The sequence below is a fragment of the Akebia trifoliata genome, chromosome 3, assembly GCF_017979445.1.
Source record: "Akebia trifoliata isolate Shusen 1 chromosome 3, ASM1797944v1, whole genome shotgun sequence".
In the NCBI taxonomy this organism is placed as follows: domain Eukaryota; kingdom Viridiplantae; phylum Streptophyta; class Magnoliopsida; order Ranunculales; family Lardizabalaceae; genus Akebia; species Akebia trifoliata.
The window spans coordinates 37,019,057-37,045,622 of record NC_141377.1 but is presented as its reverse complement, the minus strand read 5'-3'; the positions used below and the strand labels follow the sequence as shown (position 1 = coordinate 37,045,622).

General features: G+C 34.7%; 2 protein-coding genes across 6 annotated transcripts; both read left to right on the top strand.

Moving 5' to 3' along the window:
• The first annotated feature begins 848 nt into the window (after positions 1-848).
• LOC147406710 (uncharacterized) lies at positions 849-10,298 on the top strand. 2 transcript variants are annotated; one of them, XR_015176565.1, is made up of 4 exons: positions 849-1,209; positions 3,525-3,605; positions 9,541-10,020; positions 10,107-10,298. XR_015176565.1 is itself a non-coding variant. In XM_086434881.1 (3 exons), the coding sequence occupies exons 1-3, from the start codon at positions 1,051-1,053 to the stop codon at positions 9,916-9,918; spliced, it is 618 nt and encodes a 205-aa protein (XP_086291007.1). In that variant the 5' UTR covers positions 850-1,050; the 3' UTR covers positions 9,919-10,298. The 2 variants fall into 2 exon arrangements, 1 of the variants encoding a protein (XP_086291007.1); XM_086434881.1 differs by having other exon boundaries at positions 850-1,209; positions 9,541-10,298.
• Positions 10,299-17,464: 7,166 nt separating this feature from the next.
• LOC147406709 (uncharacterized) lies at positions 17,465-26,125 on the top strand. 4 transcript variants are annotated; one of them, XM_086434880.1, is made up of 3 exons: positions 17,465-17,675; positions 21,852-22,415; positions 25,707-26,125. In XM_086434880.1, the coding sequence occupies exons 2-3, from the start codon at positions 21,865-21,867 to the stop codon at positions 25,774-25,776; spliced, it is 621 nt and encodes a 206-aa protein (XP_086291006.1). In that variant the 5' UTR covers positions 17,465-17,675; positions 21,852-21,864; the 3' UTR covers positions 25,777-26,125. The 4 variants fall into 4 exon arrangements, with proteins under 4 accessions (XP_086291006.1, XP_086291005.1, XP_086291004.1 ...); XM_086434879.1 differs by having other exon boundaries at positions 17,466-17,675; positions 21,794-22,415; XM_086434878.1 differs by having other exon boundaries at positions 17,466-17,675; positions 21,785-22,415.
• Positions 26,126-26,566: the final 441 nt, after the last annotated feature.

Genomic DNA, 26,566 nt, shown 5'->3' with positions numbered 1-26,566 from the left:
GTTTTAAAAATGCCCTAAATTAAAATAAGAGAGTTAACATGCATACCTATCTATTGTAAATTTATTTAAAAAACTCCCTTACTTTATCAAGTTTGTTACCCAACAAACCTTTGCTTTATGAATCATGCTAGCACAATAAACTTAGTAAATGTATGATCATAATTAAAGATATTTAATCCATGAATTTAAATGTTTTGTTTATAGTAAATATTTTTAAATGAACAAGAATATATTATTAAAAAAAAATATGATGGAGAATGCTAATGTCCAAGTTTGAATATTAATATTCCTCATTTTTAATTAAGATATATTAAGTAAAAATAATGCTTTTCTAACACCCCTTTTGACATACATCTCCCTATGCCCCATCACAGAATCGTAGATCATTTGCATCGAGTACATAAAATCATAGATCATTTTATTGTGTATCCGAAGGAAATAATCTACGATTCTATAATGGGGGTGTAAGCCAGAGGTGGCGTTAGATTATCACAACTCATTAAGTAAAAATTAGGGTACCAATAACATCACTCTTTCCCCCTAATTAAAATGCAATAAATTCACTTTGATTCTATATCATAGAATCGTAGGTCATTTGCTTCGGGATACATAATGAAACATCTCGAGACAAATAGTTTACGGTTATGTGATGAGAGAGTAGGGTGCGTGTGTCAAAGAGAGGTGCCAGAAAATCATTACACATTCCCTATTTAGCTACACGTGGTAATGTACTGTTGATTTATCAGCAAAATCTGTAAGCCCTATGACCCACAAGAGGTTTTTTTTTTTAATAATTTAATTTAATTTTGGATTGGAATTTAGCAAAAAAAGAAAGAAACGCCATGTGATATGTGAAGGAAAGTGTGTGCGTAGGATAGCTAACCTGTCACCCACTCTGTAAATTTGCCTTCTCCATACGCCATGGTCCATAAACCCCACCGTTTCGTGCTTCTTTTTAGTTTCTGGCTGAAGCATCGAGTGCCGTAGTAACAGAGCTCTCCCTCCATTAGTGTTCTTCAGAGAGAGAGAGAGAGAGAGAGAGGGGTTTTAATGGCGAAAAAGAGGAAATCCATTGCGACGAGTCTCGACGAGGTTGATCGAACCATGTACACGACCTTCCGCAGCACTGCGAATTCTCTCTCACAGCTATACACCCAAGCCATGAATCAACAAAAACTCGCTTTCCAATCCGGAGAACGCCATGCACTGGTTTGATTGTTTCACACACTTGTCGGTTTGATTTTGCTTTCTAGTTTGTGGGTTTGATCTGATTAAAGTTTCTCGATGATTCGTTATTTAATTGGGTTTCAATTTTTTATTGTTTTTAAAATAATCTTCACTCTTGTATCTTCGATTTTGTAATTTTTCTTCGTTTCGATTGATAATATATTGTTTTTCTCAATCAAGAAGGCATTTTTATTAATTTTCTAGACAATCTGGATTTTGCTTATGATCAAGGACATGCGTGCTAGGGTTTATTAGTTTTCGTTAGAGGTGTTTTAGGTCAAATTATTTATTGTTTTTTGGTTGCCAAAGGATGCTTGATCGTGGAATCGAAAAAGACAGCTTGGGTTCAATTTTCAATTGGAAATTAACAATTTGTTGATTGGTTGTTCTTGTTCTCATTGTTTAGGGACAGTTTTTTGTGGATTGTAAATTACTTCTTTTAGTATTCGAAGGCACTACGATTTTGTTAAAATTGACACTTAGATGGTTTATGGGGTTTCAAGCACCAAGTGAACTATGTGGAAGTATAATTCTTGGGTTGTGGCCGGAAGAAGACCTTTTTGAACTATTTTACTTAGAGTCTCAGATTTATTTTGTTAATTATCTCAAGTTACTACTTGGGGCCACCTTGTTCATAACAAGCTTTTTAGAACCATGGTCTATGGTCCAGGTCTTGAGGTATGTTTCAATTAGTTGAAATAGAGATAAACTAAGCCAACAACAACACAAAGTCCCTTGTTTCTCATTCAGGTTGTTATTGAGATTGAGATGTCTGAGTTGAGACATTTCATGACGAAACAGAACTTTTTGCCATGTTCAAAGCTACTAATCACACATCTTGTTTAGAATATAATAATTAGCTTATGATGATGGATGGATGGATGGTGGTCAATTGTATTTTAAAGTATTGAGTTCATGTGATTGGACTTGTGACTTTGGGATACATAGAGTTAATTACTTTTAAATGTGCAAGTTGCTCTGGAATCATTAGTTGGGAATTGAAACTTGAGTCACGCACCTCCTCAATTTAAAATGTTTTAGATTGATGTAGGATGGAAGCCTAGGAAGTAAGCAAAATACCATGTATAGAAAAGAGGGGAAATGAAATTGAAGTTTACTAATAGTCAGATTTTGGTATAGAATCCAGGACATCCTTTGTTTTTTCAATCAATGGAATTTTCCACTTCCAAGATTTGACACCTCACAAAACAACAAATAATAAAAGTGGGGACATTTATGGAGGGATGGACAATGAACTTTAAGAAGTGATTGCATAGAAGCCTACTAAAATATGAAATACACTCGAGAAGATAGATTCCCTTGACTTCCCTAATTTTAGTTGCAGAACTTCCAAAATAGTGTTATATGACAAAACAACTAAAGTAAACTGGAAAATGAACACCTCCTAATTTCTAATCCAGGGGGTCTCCTAAGACTTGGGAGTTCTAGAAACTAGATGCACATTTGGTTACTACTAATGGACTCTATACAAAAATTATGCAATTGCTAACACCTAGTAACTCAAAATATAAAGTTAGCAAATCCTATGTGGAAACAAGTTTTGGATAAGTAATCATCTTTTAGGAATAAATTTTAAACCATTGGTGTGTTGCTTGTATTTTATTGTCACTTCGCTGACAAACTTGTTGCATATGATTTCACGATTGTAAGATGAATCATATGATAAAAAGAATGAAAACAGATTTACTTATCCAAAAAAGGAAAAAAAAGAATGAAAACAAACTTACGTGTAGTAGTCTCCCTAGCAATGGTTGGAATTCATGCATAGCATGCAATAGGTTTTGTTGTTCTCTTGGGGTTGGCCTGGTGGCAAGCCAAGCCTTGATAAGCTCCTCAAGAAGGGTAGGCAAATGTTCGAAACCCCATGAAGGAATGAATTCCTTGGGGCCACCCTCCAGGGTTCAGTCCCGAGGGGGCTGTGCGTGTGACCGTGGGATTAGTCTCACCGTAAGGATGGGGATACCCACGATAAGCAAAAAAAAAAAAAAAAAACTAAGGTTTTGTTCTCACTCTCTCTTGCATATCAACAATAACCTCTATGAAAAACAAGTTTATCATAATAAAAAAGCATATGATTTTTCTTGTGGCTCACATTTGTCTACACTACTTAGATTACACTTCTTGTGCTTCTTTTAACCTATATAAGGTAGCTCCATTGTGGATGTCTTCTTTTATGCTATGGCTTATCCAATTGCATTCATTGATCTATTTTGACGGATGTATCTTTCTAATCTCTCTATTCAATGGTTCCAGCCTGATCCTCTTGTTTTCTGCAGGAGAAACTTTATGAATGGATTTTCCAACAACAGGGAGAGGGATTGAGAGTGACGACAGCTGATATATTTGCTTATCTGCAGGTTTTCTCAGTTTTTCTTTGTTGGTTTTGGATTCTCCATGTTGTCCATATTTTTTATATATATGCCAGTTACTATACTCTGTTATTGAAATAATTAGATCACCATCGTACCTTTCTTTTCCCGTCTTTCCGTTTGTTCTTAATTTTTTGCATACCTTTGTTATTGAACTTGATTGTGTTACTTGCATTTGATATTAAGCTTTTATTTTGTATTCTATTACTCTTTGACTGCTCTTGCTAGATCACTGCGCAATTTACCATGAATTTATTAGGAATGTCTATTGGGGTTAGGGCGTAGATGATGATGATGTGATAATGGCGATGCTATAAATATTTGCTAGAGTGGATAGGGACTTGCAATTGTACTCAATCTTCTCTCCCTCCTCTGAGAGGGGGGGGGGGGGGTCCCTTCTTCTCTCCCTTCCATCTCTATATGTTGTATGGAACAAATCTGTTTCTGCCACCTGTCTACTCCAGGTGACAATTTCTCATGCGCCTTTTGCATGTTTCTTATGGTTGTACTCAGCTGCTAAATGGCACCTCCTCACTGGTGCCACCCTTATACTCTTGGCGTCTGTATACGATCTCCCTACAAGCTCTACGAACGGTTCCCAGGGGAGTGGACTATGTCTGGCTGGTTGGCGGCAACAGGCAGTCAGGCGCATCCCTCTAATGTAATCCGCCTATCTGGCATGCGTGTCTTGCCACATCTAAATGACACTCAAGCCGTGCCCTTTCTGCAAAAGTCCCCTTTGGAGTGCCACGTCAATCCTCCAAGTCTTGTTGTGCCCGTAATTTATGTTGTCTACAATATTAACATATTCCAGAAACAAAATAATTATACATCCATCTCTCTCATAATAGACACCTACTCAGAAAATAGGCCTTTTCCTCAAGGGACTTGAACCATCTAAACAAGAGTACCCTCTGTAACTCAAAGATATGACTCAAACCTACACGGAACTTAAATATATGCCATTGTACTACTTGCTTCTTGATCTGAGTGAAACTCGTAATGGGTAAGATGGAATGGTAATGATCCAACTCTTCCCACTTTTGCCTTGGTTTCGTGAAGCACTCTTCTACAGACATCCCTACTTGGTGCATAGTTGCAATCACAATATAATTCTACATGTGTGCAAATCATCTTTATGGGAGTACTTTTCAGCCATATTTTCCCAAATTTTGTTTGTAGTCCTTATAAATAACAGTTCATGACTAATAGTCAACTGCATAAAGTTGAAAAGCCATGACATTATAGTAAAATTATCCCTTTCCCTATCCTCTTGGGATAGATCTTTTATTGTTGGTTCCCTTTTCGAGCGCATGATGTACCCAAGTTTCCTTTTGACTCCCAATAGATGTTCTGGTGGATTGAGACCATCTCAGATTATTTATTCCATCAATTGTGACCATAGTGATCATCAATCTTGGGTGGTTATGACTTATGACTACTACCCATGTATAAGATTCCTTTATGACTACTTTCAGTCATGTTACTTGAATATTCATCACTCATCTTGATTCAAAGCATAAAAGAGAGTAAATGCCTATAGGTTCAGATTGACCTGATTCATGTGAGGGAAAATACAGCAACGGTAAGGTCTTTTTTTTTTTTGATCGATAATGGTAAGGTCTTCCAACTTCTTCAACACCATTGTATGACCAGTGTTAGGGTTAAGAAGATAATTCAACGACGCTCTCATAACATTTTGTAGTTACATGAATTAAACTAAAATAGAAGAGAATTAGTTAGAGAGGAAGCAAAGAAGATGAGGGAAAGGAAGATGATCCAGAAGAAAGAGAGTAGAGAGTCTGACGTGATTCTCTGTTCATTTTGTTTTATTTCTGATTTTCAATCGCTATTACAAATACAACAGAACTACCACTAAAGCAATGAAAGGATAAAAATAAGTATTCATGCCATTGATAAGTGACAAATACAATATTCCACTGTTAGTTGTTGAGTTATTTATTTTCTAATGTCGAGATCATAGATTCCTCATTTGGCAAAGAATGGATTTGTATGAGCCTAGTTATATTTTCCTCGGTCCATGAATTCATATCATTACTCTAGTAGGATTTCCTTTAGTTTTGGGCTCGTTCGTGGGTCTCCATACCTAATTTCTGGTGTGCTCATGGGCTTAGAATTCCTTAGGTTTATTTGTCTCTCGATCCTTTTGGAATGTAAAAATCACCACAAGGAAGGGCTAATCATGCATATCAAAGAAGGTAAGTTAATCGATTCTATTATGGAAGGTGTAGGTGTTAAGAACGGCTTGTAAAGTAATGAATAGTTGAATTTGGAAGTTGTCCAAGTCAAAAATCAATTCTTCTAAGAAACTTCTATTTTTGGATTAAGCAAATGAAGGAAAAAGGCCTCTTTGATAACCAAGAGGATCTATTTTTTTGATAGATATAACCAAGAGGATCTCTCATTGACTCCAAAGATTGAGTATTGATAAATGGCCAAACTTGTCTTCTTCTTGTCTTCTATCTCTCTCTCTCTTTCTTATATGCATGGGAATGCTAACGTCCAAGACTTCAGGGGGACGTTAGCATTCTCCACCACATTCACTTTTCATAATACCCTTACCCACTTTGTCTTTTAGTGAAAAAGTACAAGGATATGTTGGTCTTTTACATGTTTACATAATAAATACTTGTCTCCTACATAATAAATGCTAAGGGCTTTATAGTCTTCGGAATAAAGGCCCTGCTTATAATAAATGCTTTGGCATTGAATTTTAATCAATAGATTTGATCACAACTTCAAATATAGAATTCGAAGGGATCAAATAGAAAATGATATTCTGAATCATAGAATTATAATGAAATATACGATCAACCAACATTTATCGATTTGAAAAAGAGTCCAAAGAAATGGTTCGATCCTCTTATTTGTCGAATTGAGAGATCCATGAATCGGATCTTGATGCATATAGAATATAAATGGTTCAATTGGAGCAAGAATTTCGAGTAACATTTGCGTTTCTGAGTAGATGAGCTGTTTTGGGCTCGTTCGTGGGTCTCCATACCTAATTTCTGGTGTGCTCATGGGCTTAGAATTCCTTAGGTTTATTTGTCTCTCGATCCTTTTGGAATGTAAAAATCACCACAAGGAAGGGCTATCATGCATATCAAAGAAGGTAAGTTAATCGATTCTATTATGGAAGGTGTAGGTGTTAAGAACGGCTTGTAAAGTAATGAATAGTTGAATTTGGAAGTTGTCCAAGTCAAAAATCAATTCTTCTAAGAAACTTCTATTTTTGGATTAAGCAAATGAAGGAAAAAGGCCTCTTTGATAACCAAGAGGATCTATTTTTTTGATAGATATAACCAAGAGGATCTCTCATTGACTCCAAAGATTGAGTATTGATAAATGGCCAAACTTGTCTTCTTCTCTCCTCTATCTCTCTCTCTTAATGGCTAACGTCCAAGACTTCAGGGGGACGTTAGCATTCTCCACCACATTCACTTTTCAATAATCCCTTACCCACTTTGTCTTTAGTGAAAAAGTACAAGGATATGTTGGTCTTTTACATGTTTACATAATATACTTGTCTCCTACATAATAAATGCTAAGGGCTTTATAGTCTTCGGAATAAAGGCCCTGCTTATAATAAATGCTTTGGCATTGAATTTTAATCAATAGATTTGATCACAACTTCAAATATAGAATTCGAAGGGATCAAATAGAAAATGATATTCTGAATCATAGAATTATAATGAAATATACGATCAACCAACATTTATCGAATTTGAAAAAGAGTCCAAAGAAATGGTTCGATCCTCTTATTTGTCGAATTGAGAGATCCATGAATCGGGATCTTGATGCATATAGATATAAATGGTTCAATTGGAGCAAGAATTTCGAGGAACATTTCGTTTCTGAGTAGATGAGCTGTTTTCAAGGGCATTATTCAAATGGTCCAATTGGAGCAAGAATCTCCAGTCCAACCATAGTATTAAATAACATATTTTCATGAAATGTACCAAAATATTTCCATTTCCAAAAGACTCGATATGAAATTTAGCTGAAATTCTCTTTTTGAATATATTGCAGTGGAAATCACTATTCTTTTTGCAAAATAGTTTGGTGATAGTAAATTTTGGTCTAAATTATCAAATTTCACGAGTAAATAATGTAAGATTTCAGTAGAAATATCTCAATGAACAGTACAATTCAACCAGAATATTATTTTTCTAAGAAAAAGTGATAAAAATATAATTACTTGTTGACAGGACATGTAAATTACAAATAACACTCATTCATTAGTATAAGTGAGTTATGATTTGAAAAATATCAATATAATATCTTATTTGATATATTTTAAGCATGTTAACGCATTTATATAAACTCATTCATGCAATTGTTTACGTTTCAATTTTTTGTGAATTTTAGTAATGCATAACAACAACGTCTTATCCCAAAGATTTGGGATTGGCTAAGCAAATCCTATTCCTCCATTTCAATCTGTCCAAAGCCAAGTCTTGTGTTATTGAGGATGAATTTATACATGCTTTTACTATCTCTATCCACGTTCTTTTGGATGGGGGCAATAGTGTGTGGATGTAGTACTTAAATGTTTTTACATTTAGGTAAGTTTCTTACATATTGGGGTATCTATGGTTAGTATAACATTATTATTCTCATTTCCATGTGACATATAGTTGGTTTGGGCTATAGGGCTCTCAAATACCTACTTTAACATGTAGCGAGATGCTAGTGATCTCATTTCCACCCTCCTCCATACGGTTGTTTGTTGTAGTTTGAAAACTTATTAGCGTGTTTTCATCATAGTATTAAATTTTGACATTATTCTACGAAATATTTCCATTTCCACAAGTTCCGATACGAAATTTAATCGACAGATTCTTTTTGTATATATTTCGGTGGAAATCACTATTCATTTTGCGAAATGTTTCGATGAATAGTGATTGTCGACCGAAATATCAAATTTTAAGCATAAAAATGCAATATTTCGAGGAATAGTAAACTTCAACCAAAATATTCTTTTTTGAAAAAAAGAAGTTATAATTGCTTATAGAAAGAACGTGTAAATTACACATTGTATTTATTAATAAAATGTAGCACATGACATTCATCTGTTGGTATAAATGAATTATGATTAGTTAGTTATCTTACCTATTTCATCTTATTTTAATGTATTCTAAGGATATTAGTAATTCTATATAAGCACGTACACAATTAGCCATGTTTTAATTAGTTGAATACATTAGCAACTTATTCAAAAAATAAGAAATATAATAACACACGAAAACAATTTATTAGTTTCTTCATTTCAATGTTTTACATGTTAAGTTGTATGTTGTTAAGCAACTTATTATTCTTATTTCCTTGTAGCAAAGTGTTGTTGTTCTTCAATGTCACACTCCATATGGTTCTTTATTGTATCTTGATGACTTAACAGGTGTTAATGCAAGTCATTTCCAATAATATGATCAATGAACATTTCTTCAATATTTCTATCATTTCCAAAAATTGTATTAATTTCCACACTGATTGAAATATTTCCGTTTCCAGACTAACTGAAATAGACACCAAAATCGAAATTTAATACCTTGGCTTTCATATTTCCGCCATTTTCATAAAAATTGTATTAATTTCCTCACTGATCAAAATAGACGTCGAAACTGAAATCCAGCACACACAAAAAAAAAAAAAAGAGTTGGGGGGTTGTCCTGCAATTAGTCTTGCTTTACTCTCTTAGGTAATTGTATTTTGTGACGTCATGTTGTGATTTCTTTATTCATCCACAAGACTACTAACCTGGTTGTAGCAAAAATTGTAGTGGGGGATGTCTTGTACTGGTTTTCAGATATTTGGAGGGAACCATTTTCAATCATATAAAAACTGTCTTATCTTGATTATGCTTGGAAGATCCAAATGAGAATTTTTCTGATCTCTGCAGAATGAGCTCGAGTATGGTGGAGAGGAGCCCACAATGTCTCCAAGGCACTCCCAACCCATGAACTCAGGTGTCCAAGTCTCTTCTGGTTCGTTTGGCCCAGCCACCACCACTTTCCAGGGTCCTCGGTCTGGGAACTCTGAACATCAAGCCAAGAACTCAGTCTTTTCTAATGCCTTATCCAGCCCTGTTCGTCGGAGCCTCCAGAACTATCACTTGGATCAAGAAGGCTATTATCCAAACAATGTTATGTCCTCTGGAAATGGAGCCAGGAATAACGAAACCAACTCTCCTCACCATCAATCTCGAGATTCCATCAGCTCCAATGATTCCTCCATGGACATGCATGCAGATAGTCCAGGAAATGATACTTCTTATTGATGTGCATGGGCACATTTTGATTCAGGTTCTCTCATCATTTACTGCAACTTCAATTGGAAAGAAAAGCATGTTATATGGAATAGTTGCCAGCGATGGAAATAAGTATGTTGTTCCTGTTTCTCAGTGTCTGGGCTACTAAATGGAGAAAGAGAATTAGCTAAATAGTTTATGTTTTTCTCATGGAGCAGATTGCAGAGTGGCGAAGCCGCAAAACCGACAACCAATTTGACTCCAGGTTCTCTTTAGAGTATTTTGCTTGTGTTCTAGATATACAATGTATGCATGTTGAACTGTTTGTTGCTTTCTTGGACTATTTTAAAGGTTTGTGACTGATGTTATGTTTTCTTTGAATTTTGCAAATTGCAACAAAATACTCCCTATTTAGTTTTTTCTTTGTCAAGGTTTCAGTATTGGCTGATCAAACAATAGAGGCCCTAAGTTATCTGATCTGAATGGATCGGATTTTGGACTGATAATTTACAATTATCCATGGACATGGTCTTCCCCTTGACTAAGCCTCTCAAAGCAATTTGCTCTCTATAGAGTAATTGAAACAAATTGGAGCATATACTTGATTCCTGTTTTTTTAAATCCTAGGGTTAGGCTTCTATTATCCAATGTCAAAATTAGGTCAAGATTAAGGTATAAAACTGCAACTATTCGATAGATTTTTTATTGATATTCTATTTTCACTAGAACACTGTTCATAATTGATGATCCCTTAAAAAAAATATGATTGAATCCCTTTTGACAAAAATAAATAAAAATAAAAAATACTTTTTTTTTTTGGACTGGGTATCGGATCGTACACTTGACTAGTGGGACCGTGTGCACCAGGGCTTGGACCAAGGCATATGGGTCTTTCCCTTGAGCATGCGCAACGCCCGCACATGACACACACACACACACCAGGTAAGTTAAGCTTCGCCCTCGCGGGTGACCTTGAGGAGCCATTGTTATCGAACACATGACCTACGGAGTCTCACTCTCCGCCTATTGGATTTGAAATGGCCATTAAGCCAACCCCTGGGGTTGTCCCCTTCTTTTTTTTTTTTTTCTAATGAATAGAAATTGAATTTGTACCTTTGTTGTCTGACTTCTCCCACTACAATATACCTCCTCCTCCCCGACATCCTCCGTACTATAAAAAAAAAAAAAAAATCTAATTGAATTCTGTATGGCCATATTAGGTCTAAGATGGGCCCTTTATAAATTTAATATTAAATGTAGGAAGATTCAGTCAAGTCTGGGGATTCTTTCAACAGGTATAGTATAAATCATCTTTCTTGACTCTATTTCTAAAGTAATTGAAAATTTGGATTTTGTAGCACTCTGCCCTCTTCATACTTTTGGAGAAATCCTCTCCTTTTAAATGAGTTCCTCTTCCAACTGCCCCATTGCCCCGCTTTTCCTCTATCTTAGTCTTATAATTAGTGGAAAATGACCTCAATACCCTCATCTTCATCTTATCCAAGAGATTGAAAATGACTATTTTTTTTTTGAAAAGTTTGTTTTGATAGCCTATAAGAGAAGACTGAGGTCAAGAGGAACATTTGTGGTTTGGAAACATTAAGTGCATAACAAATATTATTCACCAAAACGTGAAGCGGTCACATGTCATGTAAAAGAGACAGTTCCTTCAATTCTTTGAATTTGAAGCGGTCTGAAAAATGTGATCTGCATAAAAGAAGTTTGAAATGTAGACGGTGTTATCTTTATTCTAAATATTTAATAATGGGAACATCAATATGAATCACTTCTCATGATTTTGAAACCCAATTTCTAGATCATATTGACACTCATGAATCTTGTCTAACATATTTCGGATGAGTCAAATCTCTCAAAATCAATCAAATTGATTTTGATGTAAATTGAAAAATATTTATCTATTTTAAAGATGGGAAATATTAACGTACAAGACTTCATGGGGATGTTAGCAATGTCCATCACATCTCTTTTTTCAATAATATACTTATCTATTTTGTCTTTTAATGAAAAATATAGAAGTATGTTGACTTTTTATATAATAAATGATTATTTACATTAATTGTCAAAATATTTATTGTAAACCTTAACATTTATTATGTAAAAAGATTAATATACCTTTATTTTTTTCACTAAAATACAATTTGGAAGGGGTATTATTGAAAAAAAATATAATGGATAATGTTAACATTCCCGTGAAATCTTAGAAGATAACATTCCCTTTTATAGATTTATTTATTTATTTATTTATTTTGACAATAGGAGTGTCCTGTTCTGTAGGCCCAACTAGTAGGGGCAAGGCCAATTATTTTGAAGATAATTATTATTTTATTATAATCTATTTTAAGAATATTACAATCATAAAATCTCATTTTAGATTAACTATGAATATGTAATATCTTTCTTAATTAACATACAAAGGGAAAATACGTCAAAGTTCATTGAAATGAATATACTCAATCAGTTTTTTTTTCAAAAAGAGTCATTCTATTTGCACCCACCATTTATGCTCAGTCCATTCACTCGCCTCTGTACACTCCCAAAAAAGTCTTTTTAAGTAGATGCACTATGCACAAATGGTGGGTGCTGAGCATTTCAAGAATTCAGACAATTGGTTTGATTTTTGGATGAATTAATGAGGCAATCGATACACAATTAAAAGTTAAACTGCATCGACGTTCGTCATTCATCCATCGATAAAAAATTATTTGAGTGTTATTTCAAGACAATCATGAAAGAGAAGGGGTGCTTAGTTCAAAAGGTATTTTGAATAATTTACATTTATTTGTAGGTATTTAGTAATCGATAAAAGATTAGGGGTACATATATATAACAATTAAATCTTATACATCAAGGTCTATTAAGTAATTTTCCCATCTCTTTGTGTATGAGTGTAGCTGACGAAGACATGTTGTATCCTCGGTGATTTGTCTAACATGCTACTTGCGGGGTATCCATGGAAACCTTGTAGTTTGCTCGTGATGTCCACACGGTGACTCATCTGATACCGACAATGGATATATAGACTGTTAACTGTAGATGGAAGTCTTGTTTGTATATTTCTCATTTGGCAATATAAATTCAAATATTGGCGTCCTAACTTTTACTTATTACACCCAAATTAAAAAAAATAAAGAAAATAGAGTAAATATGAATGTTTGAGAATAAGTAAAACTTGAGGTGCTAATAGAAGCTTTGTCATTTTTTCATTTTTTTGCTAAATTTTATTACCTGGGTTTAGGATTTTATATGAGCCTATTCATAATTGTTAACAATTACTGAAATTGTTTGAACGAGTGTTATAATGTTGAGATTAAAATTTGAGCCAAACCTTGGTAGTGTTTGAAGTATGTCTTCTAATCTTTGATTGGGTGTGAAAAAATAATTTAAGAAAGTGGAGTGTAATAAGTAAAACTTGGGGTGCCAATAACAACTCTCAAAATTAAAAGAAAAAGAAAATAGATAAAGACTGGGAGAGATGATAGCAAGTGATTTCTCTCTCAATTAAGATGCCATCAACCAAGCCTCGAATTTTTTTAATTTAAGCAGGGGGGGATTCGTTGATCTTGGTTTGGGACCAATCAAGAACCATTTCAATCAAAATTGTCAAACAAGGATAAAATATATATATATATATATATATATATATATATATATATATATATATATATTATTTTTCTCACTCTTTTAACAAATCAGATTTCAAGTTTAATTTGATTGAAGGTGTCGACCTGCTACAAAAATCCACATTTTGAGGGTCGGGTTCCATTAACACAAAAAATAACTAAAGAAAAACCATCAATTGTATATGTTGTAATTCAATGATTAGGATTTATTCTTGAGATAAGTATTGTAGATGGTGCAAAATAAATCATGAGGGCATTTAAGTCATCTTAAATAATTTATAACAAGGGACTAAGGTTAAGGGGGTTTTCCATCTATTAGAAAACACACAAATGTCTCCTAAGGGCATTTAAGTCATCTTAATTAATCTATAGTAAAGGATCAAGGTCAGGGGATTTTTGAGGGATCCTTGTCTTTAAAATCCTTTATCTGAGGAAACCCTAAGGGGGAGGACAATGCTCAGAGACTCATATTCTTCTCTCATTACAAGTATGAACAAAATATATATTATTAGGATATGTATAAATCCTGGTTGTTGGATTTCTCAATGATTGCTATGTGTATTTTTCTACATTAATTGATAGAATATTAAGAGGAATTTTTTTTCAAAGAGCTATTATTGCCACACCAATTCCTGTGTCACCAAAGAATTGCATACATTTTTTTTTTTTGGGGGGGGGGGGGGTTAGTTGAATATGAAGAGGACGTGTTGGCAAGAAAGAGAAGTTTTCTCTCTATTGCTGATGTCATTCATATCACATGTCAAATGTTTGTTGGGTTGTGAGCAAACGCAATGTGGGGGGGCATCAAGGGCATGTGCAAAAATAGCGTTATATTATCAAAATTCATAGATGTATTATGTATGGTTAGATGCAAGGTTTTACACTTGTAAGGATTTTACACCCTTAACCCCCAAAGAGGATGTTCATGTCGTAGGCATTGACGAACCCTAGTCTATATAAGAAAACACACATATTAGGGGATAAATGTTCCATCAAGCTACAATAACTCCAATTTATTGTGTGTCTTTACTCTCCTCCTCCCCCACCTCTTCCCTTTTTCAATAATATTTTTCTAACTTTACTATGTTTCCTCTTTTACCCCTCTAATTCCAAAGTTTTTTTAATAATACCCTTTCAATTTTATTATTTTTCCTCTTTTACCCCTAAAGAGAATGTTTGGCACAGACGAGTTTTAGTAAAAATAATAAAATACATCTATACAATAAAACATAATTATAGGACCCACTTTTGTGTGAGGCAAACTTCCATCTAGTTAGAATAAACATCTCATAATTTTTTTGAGCCCACGAAAAATTCGAGATCTACCAATCATAAGAATTCGCTTGTATTGAATGGCATCCTTAATTTACACAACTACCCTTGTTTGCTTGACGTGGCATGGATCGAAGAGTCCGTGAGCATTGTGAGCAAAGATTCACTCAATATCCCATCCAACCACAACACAGAGTTTGGGATCAAGAAATTGAATGCTACACAAATATCAAGGAGTAGGAGATCCAAAAAATCTCTTACATTTATTATTTATCATCTTTTACCCGTGTCTATAATTTTGTAGGATATAAAGATTGAGACATAGGAGTAGGATCCACATAACTCTATTTTATTGCATTTTCTCTCTTCCACCCTTTCAATATTACCCCTCTAACTGTATTATCCTTTTTTTTTATCCCTTTAACCCCAAAGAAGATGTATGTATTCTAGTAAATTAATAAGTTTACTCTTATTTGGAACTACTTTTCTATTAAGATGGAGATAGAACAATTATTTTAATGAAAAATAATATTTAACAACTCTAAAAGATGCATAAATTTAATATTTTTATTTATTTACAAAACTAGGAAATCAATCCAAACCTGTCCCAAGCCCATTAGTAGAGTTTGGTTTTAGTCGATTTAGGGTTAGGCCCCATAGAGCACTAGAACTCATCTAAGCTACAACCTACGTCTTTAGGGTTCATTGAACCTAATTACATGTATAGTTGGATTCCCTTTTTTATTCGAACTGCTTGGAGCCGAGTTTAAAACAAAATTGAATCGATAGGAACCAAAACCATTAGGATCTATACGACAAGTATTGATGGATACCCAAAAGCGATTTATTTTGTTATTTCTTTTTACACTATAGATGATTTAAGATAATCTTTTATTTCCAAATCAATGCACGTTATAGCTATTCAATTTTTCATATAAACTATGAATTGGAGCTTAAAATGGACTACCTCTTTCAATAATTATTGATTTTAAAGAAGGTAAATTTTAATTTTTGGAAAAAAATCATTAACTTATATCTTAACTATAAAAATTATAACTAAGTTAATAATTTTGCAGATAATATGTTAATATGTAAATTTTTTGGAAGATTTTTTTTATATTAATCGACAAGGACTAGAGTCGAAAAAATATAGTTTGATTAGCCTAACTAAGTTAGTCAGGATTTCACCACCCTTACTAAGAGGCCCTGGGCTCTCCTTGTGGCATACAAAATATGATCTGATGCTTCAGGGTTGTAGAGGACAAAGTTCGATGAACCTTTTTTTTTGTTAAAAAAAAATTATTACCTATTTGGAAGTTCGGTAGTTGTCCATTTTCAAAACATTGGATCAAGTCCAAAAGAAATTATTTTTTAAATGTTATTTTTTATGTACCTTTTTCGATGAAATTTTGAGGTTTGTGGTGTTGGATTTGTAATTTGGTAGAATAGGGATTGGGTCAAGTGTCCTATTCCTAACCAAGGTCAAGTGGCATCCCGTTTTTATGCCACATGGCCTTTTTTGGGACCCATTGACCGTGTAGATATGTGGTCCATCCCTTGGTGAACCTACACTCCGAAAATCGTAGTGTTTGATAACTTGTATCCACTATATTTAATCTCTTGAAAATGAATTTAGATCCAACTACTAGAAATCATTCTTAAAAGAATGCTATTATCAATGGATGCACATCACTAATCAAACTGATATTTTGTTTGTAAATTCAGCAGGGGATGGATCACATATCCATACGGTTAGTGGGTCACCAAAAAGGCCAGCCACCTCACCTTGGTTAAGAACGCGACACCTGACTGGATCCCTATTCAATTTGGTAATCCATTCGAGCAAACCGACTCTCAGTAAGGCTTAAAATCTTACTAAGGAAAGAAAGTCTTTGACAAAAATATAAAGATTGTTGTGGTTATAAATTCCATGGAAATGGAAATAGAAACCGACCTCTTCACACCCAAAAGCAGATCCCATAGCCACTTTTTCCTGTAGCCCTTATGGATAATTATTAAAAAAATCTACACCGCTAAAGTTTGTTGAAAATTAGAGCTTCCATCCATTTTCAAGGTCTTGGATGATGTAAAAGAAATGATGTCAATTTCAATGTTACTCCACTCTTGATTAATTATTAATAATGCTGAAGTGACCTTAAGATTAGATCTCATATCACACACCCTGACGTGAAGGTGTATGAGAACGATACGTGTTTTTTCTCGAGATGTGAGTGAAGAAGCATCTATGTTCCGATCCACCTTCACGTCAAGATGTGTGATATGACATCCAATCTTGAAGTCACTCCAACACTACTATTAATACAATAGGGCTGTGGTGTATTTTTCCGCTCTTAACTGTATAGTGTATAGATAATGCTACAGGAAAATGTTGCCATAGACTAGCTACCTGAGTTCCACGTATAAGAAAAAAATAAAAATCCAACATCGTCTGCCCGTGCAGCAAACCCACTCATCTCTGGTGTGGCAATCCACAATTCCACATGCGCTAATTAAAACGCGTAAAGCAATCAAACAAAAGCAAACTTTTCTTTTTACGTTAGAAAAAGAAAAAAGAAAAAAGAAAAAAGAAACGAAAATGAATGAAAGGAGGGCCCATCGCTATCATACGCCGTCGCGTCGTCATCCATCCACTCCTTTAAAAACTTCGGAACAGACGTGGAAGTTGGAACTCGTCATCTCATACTTCAATTCCTCGCGGATCAATTTTCCTCTACTAAGGTTTCTCTTTCAGTTCTTCTTCCTTACCTCTTCTGGTGGAGAGTGTTGGAAGCAAACGATTCAACAGGATTTAATCGACGATTAAATCACCGAAGAACTCTTACAGATCTGGGAATCTCTCTCTATATATCTCAGGTACAATTTTTCGAGTAATTTAATAGTAGATTTAGCAGAAACTCTGCTGTTTTGGCCAACTTTTAGCAAATCATGGAAGATAAAAGAAAATAGGGTAATTTGAATTGGCGCATAGTTTTAACTAGAAATCAAAATTTCCCAAACTTCTGGTGTTGAAGAAATAAGGGATCTTCATGTTTTTGTATTAGTTCTTCTTCTCCTATTTTTCTATTATTATTTTTTTCGCCAAACAAATCTCGTAGAAGTTAAAAGTATCTTCCTTTGGTGTAAAACGATGATCCAAACAGATTATTGGTTTTTCTCAAATAGATTGTTTGAGTATAAGTAATTCAGGACGAAGAGGGTTTTGGGGTTTTATTGCAATTAAAAAAAAAACTAATTTTACTATTTAATTTTAGGGTCTGTTTTGATCCCAATTTTGGCCTCTCCCTCACCGAAAGGAGATTTTCGGGCGAAGATGGAAATTGTTGACGAAAAAATGGGGATCCAGAGGAGAACCTGATTTCTTTTTTCCTCCCATAAGCTTGTTTTTTCGTTTTCGAGATTTTTGGTGGAAATTAGAATCCCCCTCTCTCCCTCTTTTGTGCCCAAATCTCAGTTGGGTCTCTTATTTTCTGGTTTCATTGAATGTTATCAATTGAAATAATTTCCTCTCAAAACTGAGGGACTGTTTGAATTGGAGAAAGATTTTTTTATTTTTTTTAAAGAAAAGGCTTAAAACTAATATTTTTTTGGAAGCAAATGTGGCGATCCAAAAGGCTCTAGTTGTTTTTTCTTAAAATAAAATTTTAGTAACATGCATCCCTCTTTCTTCAGAAATTTTTCTTGGCATTTCTGGGTCTGTCTCAGCCATGGTATTAAAACTCGTTTTGGCACCTCTTCTCGTCCATGAGATCTAGTCGTCTCGGACGAGTCTTCTGATACGTTTGAGTCATCTCATTTAACAATGAGAAAAATGAACTGTGATTTTAAATCTCGCCCATTATGTTTGACTTGTCTATCCGTCTCGTTCGTGGATGCTACTGAGATGTTTTGGACGAGTTGTCTCTGTCTTGGACGAGATTTAATAGTCTGAAATGTCTCAGTCTCGGCCAAGATTTAAAATCATGCTGTCAGCACTATTCTTCATGGACAACAGAGTATCTCTTATGGTTTTCCGTGACGGCTGACACCCAGCAAAACAGATCTCTCAAAGCATCTCCAACCCACATCTTCAAAATTTTCCATTCAAATTGTCATCTTTCAAATTTAAGGATGGACGTCCCCTCCAACCCATCCCCCTCTTTAAATCACTATTCATTCTTTAAAACACTGTTCATTCACTTAAAAAATGAATTTGGTTGGGGACTACAATGTATTTAAAACATGTTTCATGAAGAGAGAAAGCCAACAATAGCATTTATGAAAAAAAAAGGAGGGTAAAATAGCTATTTAGAAAAGGTTGCTTGTCTACTTGTTTTTGAATAATGCTGAAGTGACCTCAAGATTGTACCTCACATCGCACATCTTGATGTGAAAGTGTATAGGAACCATAGATGCTTTTCATCGGCTCACTGTTTTTTGAGTGTTGGGCCCTGTTGAGGCCATCCTTACATGCAGCGGTTGGGTGCCACTTATCAAAGCCGTAGTAGTTAGACTGAACATGAAGTGCATTCATGATTCAACATGCTGTGTACAGATTTAATTGCTATGTTAAGTCTTGGATGCACCCTGCAAATTTATATTCTTCAACTCAATTGCACAAAACCATTAGATCTTTAGAACAATTGCAATAGAGGCCTCCTGCATTTTTTTATTTTGTTTTTGATCCATATTTCCTTTTGGGTTATCTACCAAATTTCTCTATTACTGTAGATTGCAAGGATTATTCATGTTGTGAATTACCCACATCTTGTTTTCTATTAATATCCACACACACAAAGACTTACTAAATAACCCCATCTCATTTTCTATCAATATATCAAAAAAGAGAAACATGGATGTGATTGTGGGGTTGCCTTTAGTAGAAAATTAGATAACCGAGCCGAGCAGACAGAGCCAAGCGCACGAAGCAGACTAAAAGCATTGATGATACTCAATTACATCGACTCTCAATCAACCAATTGTGAGATTGTCAGTAAGACAAATCAATCTATTCGTTATGTATATTCAGAAGCGGAAGGATCAAGATGTCTTTGTGCGTCTGCTTGCCACTCCGTAGATGGAAATGCTTTCTCAGGAAATGCGGCTTCGAGATACGTTGTTTCGGGAGAAACCAAACCCCTTGTTTGGAACAATACTTTTGCTGAAGCGGACGAGACGGCCTCTTCATATGCAGAGGGATTGGGATCTCTTTTTTCCGGGTAGCTGGATACATCGGGTTGGGAGAAACGCGAGCCGTTGATTCGAGAGGAGTTTTTGAGGACCACCAGAGTAGTTGGTTTCTGGATTTATCTTAATAGATAGCCCTTTTCAAATATGAACCAGCCACAAACTAGCCTAATTATTCACCATAATCTTTGTACCCACTGCTAGAGCCAAGAGCACCAAAAAACACATTGATAAAGAAAACCAGTTTGAGATTGAGACCAACAAGTGTAGGACCTAACAGTACGGTGTCTTAGTGCTTAATAGGCCCTATCACGTAAAGTTGGAATGAAAAAAGCAAGCACTCCTGCGGCCATTAACTAAACCTTATCACGTAAAGCTGGAATGAAAAGAGTAGCCCCCCTAAATGGGGGGGACAAAGACAAGACACTGACTTTTGATAGGGCAACTTTCCTTCAATACACGAGACTTTATGGGTTTCGTTATGCTCTTGTTATGGCCAAAGACTTTATAGGTGTAAGTGTATTAATGTTTTGGGTGTATCGCTATTGAGCGCTCTACTTATAGAAAGCATTGTATGTACCTTAAAGTGTAATTTCATTCTGTGTAGTCATGTTATTGTTAGCTTCGTCGTATGCCCACTCCCTCTGCTAGCTTTAGTATAGTACCGTCAGGTGTCGATATCGCTTTCCATACTTTTGGATTCGGTGAAATAGGTATAGTCACGTTCTTGTTATGGCCGTATCTTGCTCCTTACATGAGAGTAGGATAATGTGATTTCCAAGGAAAAGGGAAAACCACATTTAGATATGGGTTATTCGTTCTACACTTATTTAGAGTTAAGTTTTTCTTGGTCTTTTTTCATCTTCAATCTAATAAAAACCCAATTTTTACTGGGATTTTTTTTTTCAATGCAGATACAACTAACCATATCTTTTGCAAGGCACGGACAATTTTGGAAAATTATGAGATGATGAGTTTTTCTAGCATTGAAAATGGACAAGTTCGGTGTGTGTGCACACACATGCATATGTGTGTGGATTAACTTTAAAGTGCCATAAAAAACATGTTTTTTTTGCCCCAAAAAACGGTTGAAAATATGTTTTCCCAAGGAAAAAATTGGGGCTAGAATAGTTCCTCATCTTTTCCCTTCATTTTATGACCTTTTTTCATTATTTTATACTTCATACCATTAAGCTTAATGATTATATAGGTAACTGTGAGTTTGGACCAATGTATTGTGGAATGAAAAGCCAGAGCCCCATTCTCCGACAATTTGTTACTTTTCTTAAAAATCACGTATCATAATATTTTTCTTCAAATGCAACTTCCTACATTTTTTGAATTTAGATTCTTTTTTTCTGTGAAAATTTTGTAAGTTATTATACCATTCTTAACGGTTTTTAACAGTTAGCAAACTTTACATGTTTGTTGATTCTTTTGTCCCTTATTGTTGCCTTTCAGTTGATTTTGATATTTTACAGCTGTTTCCTGAATGCTTGGTTTATTTTTGCTGTTTATTTGATATTTTAAAATCCTTCTAAATTTATCTATCAAAAAAAAAAAAATCCTTCTAAATTAGCACTCTCAAATATTGCTGCATGAACATTTAGTTTATAAGAAACTCAATTCTAATAACTTAGGTGTGCTACTGTCTATAAATTTTAAAATTTTGGGACCTGTTCCTAAGGGCATGACCAAGTTTAGTTTCTCTACCAACTATCAGCATTCCCTTATTATTTTCATTTCTTTTGCTTGTATTTCCAATAGCCTGCCTAACTGTGAGTTACACTTGGGCTAAGGATTGGTAGCCTGGGTTGAAGGAAGAAGAGAGAGAAATAAAGAATTTTCTTCTTCTGCGGTTCCCAGATGAGCAGAACTGATGTTATTGGCGGTGGAAGGAGGAAGCTTCTTCTCATCTTCGGCTACAGGGTATAGCAAAGGCCTGACTGTTCTTCTCCTGGGTCGGAAAAACGAAGAAAAACCCATGAGAGTTTCACCGTGGAATCAGTACCAGTTGGTGGACCAAGAAACTGACCCTGACCTCCAGCTGGCTTCCGGGAAGAATCGTGTTTCCCGTGGATGCACTGCCTTTATCTGCTTCGGTCGTACTTCTGCCGGAACTGAGGGCCCCTCCCCTCCAAAAGTGGGTCCTGTCCAACAGGACGACGTCTTGACGGACCCTCCTATTTCCGACAAGCGTGAGGACTCTATTACTGATCATGGAGATGATGAGAATGGAAGGAAAGTCTATCTCAAGAGTAGCTTGAAGAGGACTTCTGATTGTGCTCCAATAGTTTGTAGTAATGATGATCTATGTGGGATGCCATGCGGAAATGAAAGCGATGTCCCTATGTGCACTGAAAGGAGGAAAGTGCAATGGACAGACGTATGTGGGAAAGAGCTTGTCGAAATCAGAGAATTTGAGGCCAGGTATTAAACTCTGGATATGAATTGAGAATATGTTGAGTAGATTTATTCATTACTTTATGCAAGATATTCTTTATAAAGGATTTTGTTTGCAATCATGCCTAGGAAATACTTTGTTATTTGTGAGTTTTTTTTTTTTCATGTTCTCTGGTTATCCTTTTGTTCTTACAATCCATAATGCTTTTGGGGTATGCAATTGTTTATCTCAATTCTTCTCTTGTGTAGTTTAGGAATCTGTACTAGATTCATGTTCATTATTCAATTTTGATTTAAAAATTGTAGCTGACTGTCTGCCTTGCATCACAAATTGAAGAGCTCCAGCTTAATTTTTATAGAAGGTATAAACTGTATCTGGATTCAAGGATTGCTTACTGAAAGTTTTTTGTTGTCTTCATTCAAATTTATGCATTGCCTTCATCATTTGTTGCTTCTGGGCAACTCAAGTGTTTGTTGCCATTGTCCTTCTCTTAATGTGCCATCAATCTATTTCCCCCTTTAGGTTAAATGAGTCTTCACTCATCTTGCATGTTTCGTGTATTATATTTTGAAAACATTGTGGTGATTTTCTTTCTATTCTCATCTTATACAGTTATACTTGTCAAGCTTCCAACTTTGTGATACCGAGTAATTTTCATTTTCTTAGATGGTTTAAGATTTGTTATGATTTGGTCTCGTGGTTCATGTGCTCAGTAATATGGACTGTTAAAATGTAAGACCACACCTTGGATAGACTCCAGGCTCTAGCTGCACTGGTTGGACAGTCTTAGCTTTGAACTTTTTCTTTTCTTGACTATTCTTCTATTTGTTATTTTTGGCCATCCAACTTTTAACCCTTGATCAAATAGTTAACTTATCACCCAAATGTGCTACTGAAGGTTTGGGTGAAAAGTTAGATAAAATCTAGATTATGAGTATCCATATTACACACCTCATAAATGGACAGCAGGAATACACGGCTTTATTGAATGAACATGATTCATTGAGCTAACCTAGATATTAGGGACAAGGCTTTTGATAATATTGATCATGAGGGTTATGGGATATCCATGAATATAGATGGTTTGAACATCTTATTTTCTATAATGATATAATGAGTAATCAAACAAAAAGGTTTCGAAGGTGACCAACGAAACTCAAAAAATGTTTAAACAAAAAATTTAATTTTATAAGGCAAGATTTAGTGGAACTACGTTGACAAACAGAAAAAATTGATCGAATTATTCTTTTTTGGAAAATATAATTAAAGCATTGATAAATTTATAAAAAGGAACAAAAAAGATTTGTAGAAAGGACTTGTATATTATTCATAATATTCATTTATTAGTATAAAACTAGAAATGAATTATGACTATATATATCATCTTAGTACTTAATAATGTTATATAAGCATGCATAAGGCTGCGATGATGATGATCTATATATATTTGCAAAATAAAAATATGATAATGCGTGTGTAATACTATTTACTATTCAAGCAAGTATGAAGTATTTTACGTATTAAGGTGTATGTAATTAAATATGAAGGTATTATTCACATTTCCATGGAAAATATAGTTGTTTTTGGATGATTAATATATATATATATATATATAGTTGGTTTTGGCTGTTGGGTTCTCAAATATTCACCCTATAATGTAGTTAAACTTCATCGATCTTTATTTCTACTCTTCATTTCTTCGTTTGTTGTAGTTTGATGACTTATGAGTGTGTTTTCCTGTCTATTTTTCATTTACATAGTTTCAATGAAAATGTAATAACCATTCCTATCAATTTCACAATATTTTGTTGAAAATTTTCCACATTGATTGAAATATTTCTGCGACATATTCCCATTGCCAGGCTGGCTGAAATAGACACCGAAATTTAAATTTAGTTTCTTGATCGGGTGTTTAGCTTGATGTTCAATTCCATGTTAACATCCACAAGCTTTAGTTTCTTATTGCAATGTAACACTAATATACATTTGAAATTGAGATGCATGGGAAGCAAAATTGAGATCCCTATTTTGTATATTTGGTTGGAAGGAATCCTTTTATATATTCCTTTGATTGAAAGAAAACGGGTTTATAAGAGAAGAGAAGGTGAATTCGATGAAGAACATGGAATTGTTCTGAGGAATGTAGGTAACTACTATGTTGTTTTGTTTTATAGACAATAAACTCCTCTCATTCCGTTGAGTGGGACCTATGTTGAGTGGTCCTATTCACTATGTTGAGTGGGACCTATGTTCAATAAGGGAGCCACAACCTTAGTTATTACCACAACCTCATTGGTGTAAGCAGTTTCAGGAGTTCAGGGGAATTTTGAGGATTTCTTGTTTAGATGGAAGCTTGTGCGTAGAGGGTGATATCGCTTCGGTTTGGGGCGGTGCTTGTTTGTAGGTTTTTTGTTGCTCTTCTTGTTTGTTCTTTGTTTCTTTTGTCTCGTTCCCTTTTGATGACTCCTTGTCCACCTTTAATAAAATTTTCGTTATAAAAAAAAAAAACAAAAAAAACTTTGTTTCCCTTGAACACAAATCCGGGGCCCCATTAGTATTTGATAAAGGAGTTTTACATATATATATATATATATATACAATAAATAGGGGCTTTTGAAGGATAATGTGTGGTGGAGGGATCAAATTAGAATGTATACAAGTAATGGGTCTTTTTGTAATATTCTATTCTCTTAGGGTTTCAGTTGTAAATAATTTACTTATCTTGTATGCAATTAATATAGTTTGGTACACAAAATTATATGAGTAATTTATAAACCATGCTCTGTAGCCTAAGAGATCGGATCCACGAGGATTCCACATCTCCTCGGGCAGGGGAGGGGGGGACGTTCAACCATGTTCTCCTTCTCTATGTAAAGAGACAAAGTCCAGTGAGAGGACCAACAGTTTTCTTTTGATTCTAATGAAAGTTAGTGTGATATTCTTTGGAGGCTGTACAAAATAAAATCTAGCGCCCAATTTATATTACATTTCTGTCAGCCTTTGTTTAACTTATGGACCTGGACATTAAATTAGATGAGCCACACACACAATTATGTATAATTTTATGTTAATTTTTTTTGAAAATTTTGAAATTCAAAATTCTGAGGAAGGTATAGGGCGAAATCAGGTCTGTGATTTCTTTCTCAGTATTAGAGAATCACTCTCTTCTTATCCGTGGACACAAATCTTGATGTATTCTATTTCTGTGTGCTCTCTTATTTCTATTCATTTGTGGTTTTCACACATGACTACAATGAATGTATGGTTTTTTGTTGCCTTGTTTATGTTGCTGACATGAAAAGTTGATCTGATGACAGTGATGTAGATACATCAGATGAGGAATTTGATGGAGAAAATGAACGGAGTTGTGCGTGCGTGATTATGTAAGTTGGGCTATCTAAGAGCATCTACAGAGCAGCTGGTCACACTCATACCCCATATTCTTCCACAGTGGAAAACCCAGAAATGCAAAAGCAAAGTCTTCTCAGGTTTTACAAAGCTCTTACCATGTAAGGTCCAAATGATTTCTGGGAAAAGAAAGGGCGGCTTATGAATCCACTCCACCATTGCTGGGAGTTTCTCTTCTTATCCAACCTTGTTTTAGATTTGATTAGTAATGCCTCTTTCCTTAGTTGGGATTTCAATTTTGTTGGTCTGGGCATTGTTTTTCTACTTTAAACTCATTTCATATGTTGCTGATGCATACTTTTTTAATATACGTATTTATTTTCGACTATGTTAATCATCTCTTTCTTGTCTGTTTTATACTCAAAAGAGTTCAGCAGGATCTGGAAATGTAGTTATTAAAGTAAGAAATGTGTCACATAGTATAGTTCTGGAATCCATCCCAGCTTGTAAGAATTAACTTTGTTTACTGTTACCTTAGTTTGGAATGCCAGTTGTGGAGACAGAAATTCTTCCTTCAGAGGATAATGACCTTGAAGGACTAAATTACTGGGCTTGGTAGTCTGGTTCTCCATATATATATATATATATATATATATATATATATATATATATATATATATATATATATATATATATATATTTTAACCTCACCCCGCCCTGTTTCTTATTATATTCTATCTTTGCCCCCCTTCTACAATTTGCCCCTTCGCCATCCCTCACTTTTGCATCTAACCCCCCGAATTCGACTTCTTCTGTGTTTGGAGATTCA

Excerpts from the sequence above, each read along its gene's own strand:
- LOC147406710 (XM_086434881.1), top strand. The coding sequence starts at position 1,051 with ATGGCGAAAAAGAGGAAATCCATTGCGACGAGTCTCGACGAGGTTGAT. Across the intron at positions 1,210-3,524 it reads CCGGAGAACGCCATGCACTG|GAGAAACTTTATGAATGGAT; the intron begins GTTTGATTGTTT and ends TGTTTTCTGCAG. Across the intron at positions 3,606-9,540 it reads ATATATTTGCTTATCTGCAG|AATGAGCTCGAGTATGGTGG; the intron begins GTTTTCTCAGTT and ends TGATCTCTGCAG.
- LOC147406709 (XM_086434880.1), top strand. The coding sequence starts at position 21,865 with ATGTTATTGGCGGTGGAAGGAGGAAGCTTCTTCTCATCTTCGGCTACA. Across the intron at positions 22,416-25,706 it reads ATCAGAGAATTTGAGGCCAG|TGATGTAGATACATCAGATG; the intron begins GTATTAAACTCT and ends ATCTGATGACAG.